Source organism: Lacerta agilis, chromosome 13, assembly GCF_009819535.1.
Source record: "Lacerta agilis isolate rLacAgi1 chromosome 13, rLacAgi1.pri, whole genome shotgun sequence".
NCBI lineage: Eukaryota > Metazoa > Chordata > Lepidosauria > Squamata > Lacertidae > Lacerta > Lacerta agilis.
The window spans coordinates 19,476,371-19,491,607 of NC_046324.1; the positions used below are offsets into that span (position 1 = coordinate 19,476,371).

General features: G+C 45.8%; 1 protein-coding gene and 1 pseudogene across 1 annotated transcript in view; both read right to left on the minus strand.

Annotated features, from left to right (window-relative positions):
* Positions 1–6,676: 6,676 nt before the first annotated feature.
* On the minus strand, positions 6,677–11,826 carry LOC117056493 (annotated as a pseudogene).
* Positions 11,827–11,909: 83 nt separating this feature from the next.
* The window catches only part of LRRK1 (leucine rich repeat kinase 1), a 71,211-nt gene continuing 67,883 nt past the window's right edge, over positions 11,910–15,237 (minus strand). The window contains exons 30-32 of the mRNA XM_033166907.1: positions 14,641–14,758; positions 14,045–14,161; positions 11,910–12,171 (exon numbers count right to left, since the gene is read on the minus strand). Coding sequence (XP_033022798.1) covers positions 11,938–12,171; positions 14,045–14,161; positions 14,641–14,758 — 469 coding nt within the window. The 3' untranslated portion in view covers positions 11,910–11,937. The remainder of the gene's footprint in view (positions 12,172–14,044; positions 14,162–14,640; positions 14,759–15,237) is intronic.

The window sequence follows — 15,237 nt, forward strand, 5'->3', positions numbered from 1 at the left end:
GGGCAGTAGAGAGGAGGAGAAATGGCCAGCCTCTGTAAAGAACAGTGCGCAGCTGTTTGCAAGAGGGCTTTTAAACAGCCCCTGTGCTTTGGCCATGTGTGTGTTCCCATCAGGAGAGCGCACATGTCCAGCCCAAATGTGCAGAATTGAACCCTCTGCACAAGCGGATTAAAACATGAATAAGTGTGGGGCCGGGTTGTCCCTGGACCAATCCAACATCCCAGATCAGGCCACAGATTGTGAACCGGGGAACATGCACAGTCCTCCTGAACCACTTGAGAGCTACTGCCTCATGGAATCTTTAAGAGAAGAAGCTCACTGCTACTGGGTGGAAATTTGCTTGTGCTGGGCAGATCACTTTTGCATTTTGCTGAGGTGGCAGAGAGGATCCCTGCTCTCATCATCTCAGCTTCCCTGCTGGCTGCTAACCCTCTGCCTTAAGCTTCTCCTTGCTCCCATCTGCGCCTCGACAGCTTTCCTGCTTACAGATATTCTTGCTCTGGTTCATCAGCCTCACCCTCCTGATGAACCTTAGGGGGCCTGGAAATCACCTGAAAAGGATTATAAACCAGCCGTTACTGGTGAAAAAGGTCACTCCTCACCAAAACAGACTGTTCCGCTCAACCTGGGGATTGTTTGTGGTTGGTGGAGCAAACTTACATCATGCTAGGAGTCGTACCAATAGGCGAGAGTAGATAGAGATGGGCGACTGAACTCCAAAGCACAGCCAAGAACAGGGAGCATTTCGGATACAGTCATGATATTCACTTGCTCCTATCTTCCTCCATCCCCCTCCCCTCCCTCGGCCTGCTAGTTTTGGGCTCCCTGCCATATGGAGACAGGGTACTACCACTGCCTGCACTTTCCAGAAATATCTGAAGACATTTTTGTTCCGACAGATTTTCGCACATAAAATGAGTATGCCTCTTCCACAGAGGTCTACTTGGTGCTGCTTTTAAATTTATCTGCTGTTATTAACTGTGTTGTTTTAAACTGTTTTTTTAGCTGCTTTTTATTGCGTTTTGTACATTGCCTTAAGATGTGTGTGTGTGTGTGGAAGGTGATTCTAAATAAAAACTTAGGGAGGGCTAAGGAGAATAGGGCTCTCCTTCCATCTTAGTGTTTCAGAACAAATGCAATTATTTCTCAGGAACATCTCTATTTCCAGGTAGCTCACTGGTTCTGCATGATAAATGGCTTTCATTACAAACCATTTAATGGACCTGCATCTTAGTTGTGGATGTTATATATTGTTATTATTGTTTATCGTCATCATCATTAATAACCACTTAGGTTTGACTCTTCCGTTACAAAGATACAAGACAAGGTTCTGACAGTGGTCTCCTCAGACATAGTCCAGATTCAGGCCCATAGACAGGGAATCTGTGGCCTTCCAGATGTGGGAACCCAAGTCCTGTTGGTCCTTCCGAAAGGCCAAAGGTCAAGATTGTTGAGTATGTCATACAGAAACATCTGGAGGGCAACAGCCCACAGGTTCCTCATTCCCATTCCAGCTGTTTTCCTTCACAGGAGCTGCAGGTGGGTGCTGGGACTGGCCCATGTGCATGGTGCCCATGCACAGAAACAGCTGGTCTGTGGATCATCGGCCTAGTTCAGCCTTGGCCTAGTTGCAATGCTGGTTCTGTGAAGAGCATGGAGGCTGCCGATGGAGTCGTTTCTCCTACTTGCTTTGTTGAGTCCATTCTCCCTGAAAGAAAGCGCCCTCTAGTGTCTCATTTAGGGACATCACGAACACCCTCCCCCTTAAACATGTCTACCGTAATTTTGGGAGCACAATTGGGTGAGAGGACCATTGTTAGCTTCCAAAAACAGAGGTGCTAGGGCTTAACTTCTGCCTAGAAGTATTGATTCTCCAACCCCAATGTATGGTTTGGGGACTTATGGGTGGAGTGGCAGGCCTCATCTTATCCGGAGGCTAGGAAAGCTGCTCTGCATGCGGTCAGATACACTATTATTAATTGTTGTTGTTATTGATACCACCCTTCATCTGAAGATCACAGGTGGTTTACAATTAAAAACACAAAAACACACCATTATAACAAATGAACCCCCCCCCCCCGTATTACATGTCCTGGCACCAAACACAGGTATATTCTCCTATGTTCCTAGTGTTATGACAGAGAAAACCCTTTTCTCTGTCTGCTTCTCCATGCCATGCATAATTTCCCATCTTATTATGTCACCTCTGACTCCTTTTCTCTAAACCAAGAAGGCCCAAACCCTGCAACCCTTCTTCATAGCTCTGCTCCATTGCTGACCTGTGGTGGAAGGTGAGCACCATGCTCATTGCTGTATGTGAACAGAGAGTGAGGCACCCAGAAAACAACTCTAATTGAGCTTGCATTCCCCCCCTGTAGCTGCAGAACCCGTATGTGGGGCTGAACAGAAACCATGAAGAACCAGAGATGTGTGAGCTGCAGAGAAGCATGAATGTTCTTCCTGCTGTGCAACTCCTTTGAGATACCTTCGTGCCTTCCTGAGGCTACATCTGGGGACCACGCGAGCTCTGAGCACCAATATTCAAGCACAATAACTGGCAGGAATTTAGAGCTACAAAGGTATGGCATAGTTGTGTTCGCTGTCTATTCAACACAGCAACTTCTAATCTGTGTTGCTGCAAACGATGGGCTGATGTGTACAATTAAGTCGTTTCTTCAGGGGGAAAGTACATTAAGATTAACCCCCCTCCCCTGTCAAAATGCTGCAGAGGAGCATTGGGAGCTTTTTCAGCAGGGGGCTGCTGGTCCTGTCCCTCAGACCTTGTGGGGGCTGGACTATTTTTTGGGGGGGGGGAGGATGAGCAATTTCCTATGCCCCACAAATAACCCAGAAATGCATTTTAAATAAAAGGACACATTCTACTCATGTAAAAACATGCTGATTCCCATACCATCTGCGGGCTGGATTTAGAAGGCGATTGGGCCAGATCCAACCCCGAGCCTTAGTTTGCCTACCCTGCAATAGCCATGGTTCAATTGGCAGTGGCTCTCCAGGGTTTCAGGAAGGGGATCTTTTACAGAATATAAGAGTTGGAAGGGATCTTTCCCAGCCTTTTGTTGGGCTTGAACCTGGGACCTTCTGCATGCAAAGCAGATGCTCTACCCCTGAGCTAGGTCATTCCCCAACAAGCAAGCTATGGGGAGTGAGAAGTCATATGGGCATGGAAGCAGAGCCACTGAAAATTAAAGCATGGTTAAAGACAAACCTTGGTTTATTGTGTGAATGAGGCCATTGTGAATGTGTGTGCCCTGGAACATATAAGCCAGGATACTCCGCAATATACAAGGGTTCCTCTGCAATGTGTTCAGTTCCCCTGAGAGCTGGCAGCTTAAAAAAACCCTTTGTGTTAAAGTATACCAGGGTTTCATTTTAAAGGATTGACTGATATATTTAGCACTGGAATTCTAAATTGCTCACTGAGCTCAAGGGGTCTTATTCCCCAGTGAGTAAATAATTTAGCCGATGCTTTAGCTGCATTTTCACTTACACAATTTAAATTGTATTGTCACCAAATACCTTAGCGAGGTGCTTTTTCAGGTGCCGATGGAAGAGTAAAAGAGTGCATGCATGCTGTTAACAATAGCTACTTATTTTTAGGAAGATTCCTCCCCCTTCGTTCCTGTAAGTGTAAAACACCACGGCCAAACCACCTCCTTCGCCCACCGTTAAGCAGCTGAAGCTTTTAGTGCATTTATCTACCAATTAAACAATTAAAAGCTTGCAGAGGCACAGAGACACATACTTAAATAAATGTGTGAAATTCAATAAAAGTGGCAAGACACACTGCTCCAAACCCAACAGCTTGGTGCTAAAGCTCATTTCAAATTTTCAACTGGCTGCAGCAAACTCTTGAGCTGCTTTGGATGGTGTCACAACACCTAAGAGCGGATGCAGCCATCAACTGCCAATTGGGAGTGACAGCAGCATGGCTTAATCCTTGGGACAGTCTGTCTATTTTGAAACACATTTCGCTTTGGAATAAGGTCACTGGAAAGCAACAGGCTCTTGAGCATTTAAAGTTGAAACCAAGCACCCCATGAGGAGGAGGAAGAGGAGTTTAGAAAAAAGAGGCTCCAGACAGCTCATATTTTCAGCACATCTCACTGGCATTTGGGGAAGCTGCTTTTTATTGTTGTTATTACGGCTTATAAAAACATTCCTCTGTACATGCTTGCAACAACAGAAAATTCATTTTTTAATTGCCAAAGCTAAGTCCCCAGTGGCCTTCTCAGCATGTCACATAAACTGTTCTCTTCAGGGTTTTACATAAAAAGCCGTAAACTCTTTTTCTGTACAGAACTTGTCAGTTGATGGGGGTGGAGGGACATTTAAGGGAAAGTGACATATAGTAAGAACACCCCGTCAACCTCCTCCTTCCCTCCTCCACAACATCTATTCCAGTTTGTCCTAATGTCCTTATAATGTGCATTTCCCTGCATCAATGGCAACCAATGCGTGGGGGAATGGATGTCAGAGAGATGGAGTGAGTTGATTATGTGGCAAGCAGTGTGGGAGAGGGACTCTGCTATGAGATGTCTGTTTTAGGGTCACGTAGTCCAGCTGCAAAGTGCCCAGCAAGATCCAAATACCAGCTGATTGTCAGGTCTTGCAATGTGCTCTGAAAGGCACTGTGGGCTGTGCACCTGCAGTTTGATAAATCACCTGATGTCATTATGACATCAGTTGATTGACAAGTGGCTACAGGCGTGGATGGGGAGAGTAATGACTTGACCAGATCCAGTTCCTTACCTCTGCTTTATTGCTTTCAAAGTCAGCCAACCCATGGTGTCCGATTTTTACGACACCTTAAGTGCACAGATTTGCAAGATGACCTAACTAGGAATTGTCTGCATTGCAACAGATTGCTGTTGCCCCCTATTCTCCTCAGAGCAACCAGAAGCTTTGTTTGTATGATTCTGCACTTACATTGACAACTGAAGCTGCAGTAGTGCAATTAAACAGCTCGTTAATATACAGAGGGTTGTACACTCAGTGGCTCTGGATTTCTTGCCTGATGCATCCCCCCCCCCCTCCTGCTGGAAGAAACTGGAGTTAGGAGTTAACTGAGACTTCTTCCAAGCATAGAAGAACGAGCTGGAGAGTGTTGAGAGCTGAACTCTAAAAACAAACAAGCAAAAGTCTGCTGCAGGAAGGGTGACTGCGAGTCTGTATTGAAGGCAACACAAAAATTGGATCTGAAATGCATTTCCCCAACTTTAAAACACACCCCTCCAAACCCCCCATCCCCTGTTAAAAACTTATCTTTGGGGAGGTATATTTCCAAATGTCTATTTTTGAAATAGAAAACTGTAAACGTGTTTTCATGTTTTAATCTATTTTGGTAGTGCTGAAATAAAAAAAAATATCTTTTCAGAGAATCCTCCCCTCCCATAATGAATTTGGACCCCCATCCAAAGAAAGACTGTCACACTAAATCAATAGGACGAGGGGAGGGGTGAAGCAAGCAGGAAGAAAGGCTGGGCTCACCATAGTGTCTTCCCTGCTCCCCACCCCCATGGAAGCAGATGCCACACTCCAGCTAGTGGCAAAGTTCTCCTGGAACTGTTTTTTGTTTGTTTTGCTCTGGGAAGCCTGGCCAGCAGACAGGGTCCTGGTGCTGCTTTTTAAACCCTGTGCAGTGCTGAGGCACAGCACCAACAAAGAACTGCGCTGAAGGGTTTTAGTCCTTTGGTTAGGTCCCTTAGACAAGGAATAGCTGCACTTAAAGTATTTTTGAAATCAACAGAACAATATGCTTGTGTGCAAGTCCAATAGCTCTAAGAGTTGTGCACTTGTTTTTGTTTTGAGGTAATTTGCTATAACTAAGGGCCCCTACAGTGGGGGGGGGCCGCTGGGTTTTTGTTGGGCATATTCTACAACGTGGCATTGACGCAATAATAGTGCATTAACGGTGGGTTTATACTGGACTGTCCACACACCATTCTGCTTTATCTGTTCTGTGATGGTCATTATTGCCATCTACCGGGCACTCCTATGCTATTCTGCAACAAAAGCTGGACACCGCCTCCCAACACCGCCCCACCCACCCCCCAGAACATTGGTGACATGAAAAATTACAGCAGGCAGTTACAGAACATGCACATTAGAAACGAAGCAGTATGTCCACCTGAAGCGGGATTCTGTATTCACCTCTCTCTCTCTCTCTCCGTACTGCTGATCAGACCAAAACCTCTGGATAATTTTATGAAGAAGCTACCTCCATCTACAGCAGTGTTCTCTTGGCAGCGATTCCGTGCCTTATTATTGCTATGGAATCAGAAAGCTGATGTGTGACTTTGGGGTCACCCTCTGTGTTTCGGAAGACAAAGCTTGCTAACTACAGGGTCAGCGATGCATTGCAAAACAACAGCACTACTTCGACCTTGAAGAAATGCTGCTGCTGTCCATAGCGTGCGTGCATGATATAAGGGCGGGAGTGGTCTTCCCACTGACTATTGCTTAGCTAGCTGAAAATCCAAACGCATTATAGACAACGTGCAATGCGGTGTGGGGAACCACCTAAGTGCATAAAAAGAACCCTGCTGGATCAGGCCAATGACCCATCTAGTGCAGCATCCTGTTCCCACAGTGGCCAACCAGATGCTTATGAGAAGCCCCCAAGCATGAGCGCAACAGCACTCTCCCCTCCTGAGGTTTCCAGCGACTGGTATTCAGAGACATACTGCCTCCGACTCTGGTGGCACAGCATCATGGCTAGTAGCCACCTAGAATGTCCTTTAGCAGCAAAATTGAACAGCAAACACCTAGTCCTTGGAGATCCTCACACGGAGGTTGCTGGGAACTGAAACTGTGCCAGTTTTTCTGTCGTTCGCCGGGCACCCTCTCTGCCTCTGCCACAACTGCTACCTCCTCTTTCGCATGCAAGCCTCCAGCCTTCCCAGCTCTTCATAGGACCGGTAGAAAATGTCAAAGTCTTTGGCACCCCAGCTCTTCCAAGCGGCCAAACACCACTCTGTGGCCTCATTCTTGAAGCAGCACACAACCGTGTCCTTGGTCAGCACAGCAGCATCCACCAGTGTCCTGGAACCCAGAAAAGAGGTTTCTTTTTAACAGAAAAAATAGAAGCCAGAAATTTCCTTTTGCACAGTGTATATTGCAAGGAGATTTTTTTTAAAAAAAATTAAAGCAAGTTTTTAGCTCTTCTGGGCAGGTTTGAGCAACCTCCAGATGTTGCTGAACTAAGTCCAGTCATTCCTGGCCATCAGCCCCACTTGATTTGCCCACACACTAAAACAGATGTGGGGGACTTTTGTCCCTCCAGATGTTGCTGAACTTCAACTCCCATCAGCCCCACTTGCTGGGGCTGATGGGAGTTGAAGTTCAGCAACATCTGGAGGACAAAAGTCCCCCACATCTGTTTTAGTGTGTGGGCAAATCCTGCTCCAATTTTTACATGCCGAATAAGGCGGCTAAACAACATTTCCAGGTAGGAGGGATGGCCTTCTGTGTTCTGCGTAGCTCCTCATTGCCCCTCTCTTCGTAACTAGCTAATTTGGAATAATTATATGAGGGTTTTTGTTTTTTTAAAAAAAAGGCAGAATAAATTATGCAAAATGAAGGAAGATAATGCAAGCCTGCTCAATTTAATTATTGAAGAAATATGCTCTTCTCGAACAGAGAAGTCCTCCAATCTTCACCATTCTACCCTTGCAGAAATATAGAAACGTAAAGCTTTTAAGCACGCTAGCCTATTTATTTAACAGATTTATATCTTGCCTTGGTATACATGCACCCTTTCCCCAAGTTGCTCCAGGCTTGCATTTTTGTCTTGTTGTGAACAGCACATTACCACCTTCCCCTTCGCCTGCCTGAAGTGAACTTCCTTCACCTTCATGCTGGTGAAAGAGGTTTGCATGATCTAGCAGCAGGCTGAGAGCAAAGCTGCATTTGACCTGATCCTGCTCATGAGCAAATGAGGAGAAGGTGCCTGCCTGTGCACATGCCTCTTCCGAACTTCTCTCCGAGAGATCCTGTTAACAAGTGGAAATGTCAGTGATTGAACTGGGCTCTCTGTGCATGCCATGTGCTCTTCCCCAGAGCTGGAGGTCTTTCCAAAATTGTCACCTGCCACCATCCCCCCTCCCACTCATCCTTACCCATAAGGGGCCAGCTCTGCCGCCTTCAGAACTGCTATGACTCTCCCCCCGCTGAGAGATGGCTTCCTTCTCCAAGCCGATCACAATGATATCTCCGCATCGCCTGAAAAGGGAAAGCAGGAGGATTTCCGTTACATGCAGCTCGGCGGGGGTGGGGTGGGGGGTTGATTCAACAGCAGGACGTTTGAAAAGTTCCTTGCATGTGTGTGTTTGGTGCGTGCGCCTTCAAACGGCCAAAGTGGCAGTCATCCAAAAGGCCACTGAAAAGCCTGAACTCCTGAAAATGCAGGATTCTTAAAGAGGATCATAGAATTCTGTCTGCTGTTAGAGGCTTTGCTGAGGAGCAAAAACAATACCCAGGGAGTTTGTATACAGCCCCCAATCTCTCAGGAGAGGAGTCTGGAAAAGCATAGTGGCCTTGATGAGCTACTCAAGCCAAGCAGGAAGGAAGCACAAGGAGGATGTAGTTTCAAAAGCCCGGGAGGCTATTAGAGAGCAGGGAGAAATTCAACTCGGGTTTCACCTGAAGCCGAATCTATTAGATGTCAATTTCCCGAAACAATATGGGAACTGAAACACAGCTATCCCTTTCACTTACTCAATTTTTTGCTATGTGGCTTCCCAGCCAAAGAATTGTTTACAAAAACGCACAAGGCCAATGTGGTGTAGTGGTTAGAGTGCCACACTACGACCTAGGAGACTGGGTTCAAATCCCCACCTGGCCATGAAGCTCACTGACAGTCCGTCATTGTCTCTCAGCCTAGCCTACACTCACAAGGTTTGTTGTGGGGAAGAAACCTATACAGTGGCACCTCTGGTTGTGAACGGGATCCATTCCGGAGCCCCGTTCGCAACCTGAAAGGTCTGCAACCTGAAGCACCGCGTCTGCGTGATGCGATTTGGCGCTTCTGCGCATGTGCAATTGCCGAACCCAGAAGTAACGCAACCTGAAGCAATCGTAACCAGAGATACGACTGTATGCCATCTTTATTATTATTAAAGATTTTCTTGATTTACAAAAGTGTGTGCAATGTCTCTCTCGTATTTTTCCATGTAACATTTTTACAAATCTATTTTGGTTGTTGAGACATTAGGGGGAGAAGGGGGAAAGAGGTGGGTGGGATGGGGGGATGGGTGAGGTGGGGAGACGATGTTTCTATTTTCCTTAATATATGTAGGGTTTGGTGTCAGCGTCGTTTGTGTAGGTTCTCTGTTGTTCGCTTGTGTTTCTTTGGTGGTGAGAGAAGTCGGGATTGGCGTAGGGTGTGATTGTTCATTTGTGGTTGCCTGTGGTGATCTTGGTTTCCTGTGTGAGTGGGGTGGGTAGGTGTTTTTGATCAAGTTAGCCATATTGATTTGTATGCTGTCAGTAGATTTTTGTCATTGCCTTGTTGGGGCTGTGTGTGTGATGAAGGGGAACCATACGGGGGTTAAGGTGTCTTCTTCCATTTGTCCCTGTGCTAGTTAATTTTTCTAGTAGGCTGTTTCCCATACTACTTGGTACCATTGGTCCATACTTACTCCTGACAGGTCTTTCCAGTGTCTGGTTATGATGTTTCTGGCTGCTGAGAGTAGGTGGATTATGAGTTCCTTGTGTTGTAAGTGGGCATTATTGTCTTGGAAGATGTTTAGTAAAGCCAGTTCTGGGGAGGTTTCTAGTACTTGTTTGGTTATTTTACATATTTCTTGTATGGTTGTCATCCAGAATGTTTGATTTTGGGGCACTCCCACCACATATGGAAGTATGTGCAGGTGGAGGTGCCCCCTCTTCAGCATTTTGGTGAGGTTCCTGGGCGTATTAGCGCTAATTTTCTTGGCGTTAGATACCACCTGTAGGTTAGTTTTAGGGTGAGTTCTCTTCTTTTCGTTGATATGGATTTAAAGGGGGCTTTAGACCACATTCTGGTCCATGGGGGGGTTTGATTTCGTATCTTATGTCATCCTCCCATTGTCTTTTGATTGTGTCTAGGGGGTTCGTGGGATTTTTGTACACTGTGGATACTATCCCTCTGTCGTGTCCCTTTGTCATTAGGATGAGGGTTTTCGAAGGTTGTCAGGGGTCTAGTTGCTGCTGATTTTACTGTTGGGTTGTTTAAGAGGGCATGTAATTAGGTGTTGTGCAACCAGGGCATTTGGGTGTCTTCTAATTGTCCTGTATTTCTTGTGTTGATAAGAGTTTGTTACTTTTATAAAAGTTGATTAGGCGATATAGGCCTTTGGATCGCCAGATTTTTGTTTGGAGGTTTTGTGCTGCATGGTGGAATAGTGGATGGTATGCCAGGGGAATTAGTGGGGTTGGGGTTGGGGATAGTTTGCCTGTTTCTGTTTTCCATGCTTTGAACATGGTTTGTGTGTACCTGTTAAGTGTTGTGGGAATTTTCTTAAGTTTGTTTGGGAAGAGACTGTATGTCATCTTGAGCCCTTTGGGGGGTGTAAATTTCACCAGATATACTGGTGAAAACCACACACACACTCACAGAGATAGAGATGAAGATGAAGTATATTATGGAAAACTGCTTGCAAAAATGTGTACATTCTTCAAAACTGCATATAAACTGTGTTAATTAGGATAAATTCATCCTAACTTGTTGTTGAATTTTCATGTGATTTATTATTATTATTATTATTATTATTATTATTATTATTATTAATTGAATTTATATACCGCCCTATACCCGGGGGTCTTGGGGTGGTTCACAGAATAAAATCAAGATATAAAACCGCAAAATACCTAATAAGACTAAAAACAGCAACCCAATACCCCCCCCCCCCCCAATTTTTTTTTAAAGGGCATAGGACATAAATCAGATCAACCAAAGGCCTGGTTAAAAAGGAACATTTTGCCTGGTGCCTAAAGGTGTATAACAGGCATAAGCAAACTCGGCCCCCCATATGTTTGGAGACTACAATTCCCATCATCCCTGACCACCGGTCCTGTTAGCTAGGGATGATGGGAGTTGTAGTCCCAAAACATCTGGAGGGCCGAGTTTGCCTATGCCTGGTGTATAATGAGGCACCAGGCGAACTCTCCCCCCAAAAAAATTATTTTTTTTTTTAAATGCAAACGGCTGCGTGGGATCCTGAACCTCGAACGTGAAGGCATTCAAATCTTTGCAACAGAGAGAGGAAGACGGGAGGGGAATGCAGCAGCCTTCAAGCAGGGCGCCATGGCTCCTAAGGCAATTTACCTGGGAATCCAGAGGAGGTCTTTCACACGGAGGATCCTTACAGCCTGGAGGCAGTCAGCATGGGTGCTGGCTGGTTCCAAATCATTGTCAGGCTCCTCACAGGGAGTCTTAGGCTCCTGCATCTTGTCGGGCTCCTCACAGTCTGTCGAGAAAGGAGCGCTGGAAGAGCTTGCAGGGGAGCTCGGCATGCTCGAGGCAGACCTCATCAAGCGGTTGACCGACGAGGAGGAGAAAGAGGACACAGAGCAATAGTCCGTCAGGGAGTCCTGGTGGTTTAATATCTGGATGCCAAGCTCTTGGCTGCGGAGGATCCCCACATCGGCCGAAGCATTGCTCTCGGGCTCCATGCTCCTGTCTGTAGCCAGCTCAGTGGGGATCAAGGCTGAGGGCTGCTGAATGGGAACATGTCCCTCAAGGGGCTGCAGTCCCCGCAGAAGTACCTTGCGCACAGCTGGTAAGTGGCCGTGTAATACATAACCAGGAGGTGGTTGCGTCATCCAGGCACCAGGCCACTTCCTCCCCGTTGCACTCCGAGCTGCACACAATGGACACAACCGTGGACGGCGGTTCGTAGGGTTCCAGCCTCCTGGCGATCTCCATACTTGCACAGTCTATGATGAGGATCCCTGGGCCGTTGCTGTACCAACTTCAGCCCCGTTGTTTGCCGTCTCCATCGCTTTCACGGGGTAAGGGTTCTGGCGGGGGTCGTCGTCGCTGATCTTGAACGTGGAGCGGTTGGCCGTGTGGGAGCAGAGGTAGCAGCAGCCGTCCTCGGGGATACCGTGCGGTGCTTGGAAAACAGCTATCAGTCCGTCTGATAAACCAGCCAGGACAAGGTAGGCATTCTAAAAAGACAGGAGAGTTGTTTGCTTTTTTTAAGGACTTTTTTTGGGGGGGGGCAGTAAATCAGAATTCTAGATTCCCAACCTTGATACAGTGTTATAAGAAATATAGCAACAAGGTCTTGCGAGACGCATAACTTTTCCAGGGGCAGGTAAATAAATCCAGGTTTCCTATTTGTAAAATGTATCCATTAATCCATTCACTTTTGTAAGTGACACAGCAAAAACTCTGCAGGGTTCTGATTACTTTACCAATCTAGCTGATCTATCCACCCTACAGCGAAACAATTATATTTCCTTAATCAGTTTAACAATGTAAACAGATGAGCAAACTGCATTTTAGAAAGGTAACTGCCCCCGCCCAGCATTTACCTTTCTAAAATGCCTTTTGCTCATCTGTTTGCATTGTTCAATTATTAGGCTCCATCCTGCAGGCCAACATTGGCAACAGGGAGAGATCAGGCGATGGGGAGGCAAGAAAGATGTGCTTTGCCTGCAAAGAAACAAGGCTGTTTGATTCGGCTGTGTGTGCCTGTTCCCAGCAAAGAACAGATTTGCAAAGCCAAACAGAGCAGGATTTAACCTCCTCCATGTCAGCTGACGAGCAGGGGAGTTAAATCCTGCTGCTTTGGCTGAAAGTGCCTATTTTCTTCTGGGAACAGGTGCGTGCAGATAAGGCAGAACTGAAACCCACCTTCCCACACATCAGCTGATGGCATGAGGACAGCTGCTTGACAAATGGTGAGGTCTGGGGGAAATGGCCTCACAGTCAAGTGGACCCTCCGGCAGGCCAATGTCAGCCTGCAGGCTGAAGGTTCCCCACCCATGGGATATAGAATGTCTACAGAACTACATTTCTCATCAGCCAAGATCCAATAATATGTATCTTGCAACACCAGAGACCTTTTGAAACTTTATGTTAAGACTTTTGATTCGTTACCAATGTAAGCAAATTCCAGCTAATTTAATTTGCTAATTGGTGGAAACATGTAAAATAAGACGGGGCACTGCAGGAAGATGCTCATATTTTTGCAGGTATGGAAGTCCAAGAGTCTCCAGTCATGTAATGGAAGGCTACTAAAAGTTCTGAGGAAATTTTAAAAATTTGTGGCCAGGGTAGACCATCTTGTCTAGAAACACAGTGGAAGGAATCTTTGTGCGGCTTCTCAATTCTCTTCTGAATTACAGCGACTTAGAGCTCTATAACCAGTATTTTCATTAATTCCAGAATGCCTAGCATCATACCCAGCAGTTTTCCTGACTTGATTCAAAATGTTAACAGCACTGAATGTGCACTGAAATACAGGGTATGGTTATTCCTAAAACTGCCAGCAGCAGGAGCTATAGTTGTATTTCTGCTATTAACACCAACTCCAACATGCTTTAAAGGTAAAGGTAAAGGTACCCCTGACTATTAGGTCCAGTCTTGGATGACTCTGGGGTTGCAGCGCTCATCTTGCTCTATAGGCCAAGGGAGCCGGCGTATGTCCGCAGACAGCTTCTGGGTCATGTGGCCAGCATGACTAAATCGCTTCTGGCGAACCAGAGCAGCACACAGAAACGCTGTTTACCTTCCCGCCAGAGCAGTACCTATTTATCTACTTGCACTTTGACGTGCTTTCGAACTGCTAAGTGGGCAGGAGCTGGGACCGAACAACAGGACCTCACCCCATCACGGGGATTCGAACGGCCAACCTTCTGATCGGCAAGCTCTAGGCTCAGTGGTTTAGACCACAGCACCACCCGTATCCTATCCAGCATGCTTTACTAATCTGAATAATTCTTTTTTAAAAACAAGAAGAGGAGGAGGAAAGAGTACTTAAAAAAATGTTTGGTCATCATTAATGCTTCACCTTTGAAAACCACTCTGCTTTACCTTTTTTATGACAGGTACTGCAAGGAAACAAGTGACAACTGCTGGAGTGTCCACACCCTTTTGTGGAACCTTTAGAGGACACATGCCTTGTAAGCTGTACACGTAAATCTTTTGATCCTGTATGCAAACAAAATAAAGGAAACCTTTTCTCAACAATCAGGCATATATAGAATATGACAATATAGAAACAGAAGAAAACATGTTATACACACTTTTTTAAAATTCAAGTTGCTTCTGAAATAGGTGGGCACATATTGTCTGTTTTTAACTCATGCAAAAGTATTTCATATACAAAATTTATTTGTTAGATTGTAATAAAAAAATAGCTACTATAAACATTTTTTAAAATCATGTGTTTAGTTTGTTGGGACTTATGTCCTTTTAAAAAAATACCGTCTGGAGGAGAAGAGCCACCTGAGATGTCAGGCTGCCCATTTGAAGCATCCATGCCCTGCTGTGCCCAATTAACAGACCACAGCGGGCATCCGCTTAATGCGTTTGATGTCTGAAGCAATGGAGTGCTAGCAAGTGAGCAGAAGAGAAACTCTGGCTCAAAAAAAGGTGACATAAGGAACACCTCACTGAATAACAAATACCTCGGTGGCCGTCCATAGATAACTCTGAACTTTCCTTTGGCAGCACAGCTTCATTCCTGGGCAGCTCATCCTTGCAACTTCGACCAGTCCTTTCTCTACATTAACTACCGTGTAGTTCCTGGAAGGAGGAAAACAGAACTCATTCTAACAACAACACCAGAAGTAAAGCCAGAAACAGCCATGAGCAGTGGAGAAAAGTCATGACTGTGTGTTTGGATGGTTCTCGAATTCTATCTCCCGGGGCAACTTCCACACTGTTGCTAATATGAGGGCACGATTCAGACACCTACCACCAAATTCAGCTTTAGCGATTAAAGTGGATTTGGTGCTCTTGTGTAAAAAGCTCACTTTAAAAATAAATAAAAAAGACCAACCTTTTGTGGTAAGGAAAGTGATAGGAAAATACACGGGTGGGGTAGGTAAAAACTGCTTACGTACCATCCCTGCAAACCAACCGCAGTAATTGTTTGACAAACAGCCGAGGTTGTACAACCTCTTCACAAGCTTTGTGCCAACAAAGCAGGTTGAGCGCTCCCCTGGAAGCAGCCCCGGTGTTTGGGGGTTCCCCACAGTGGGTGTTGTCAAGATATATCTATC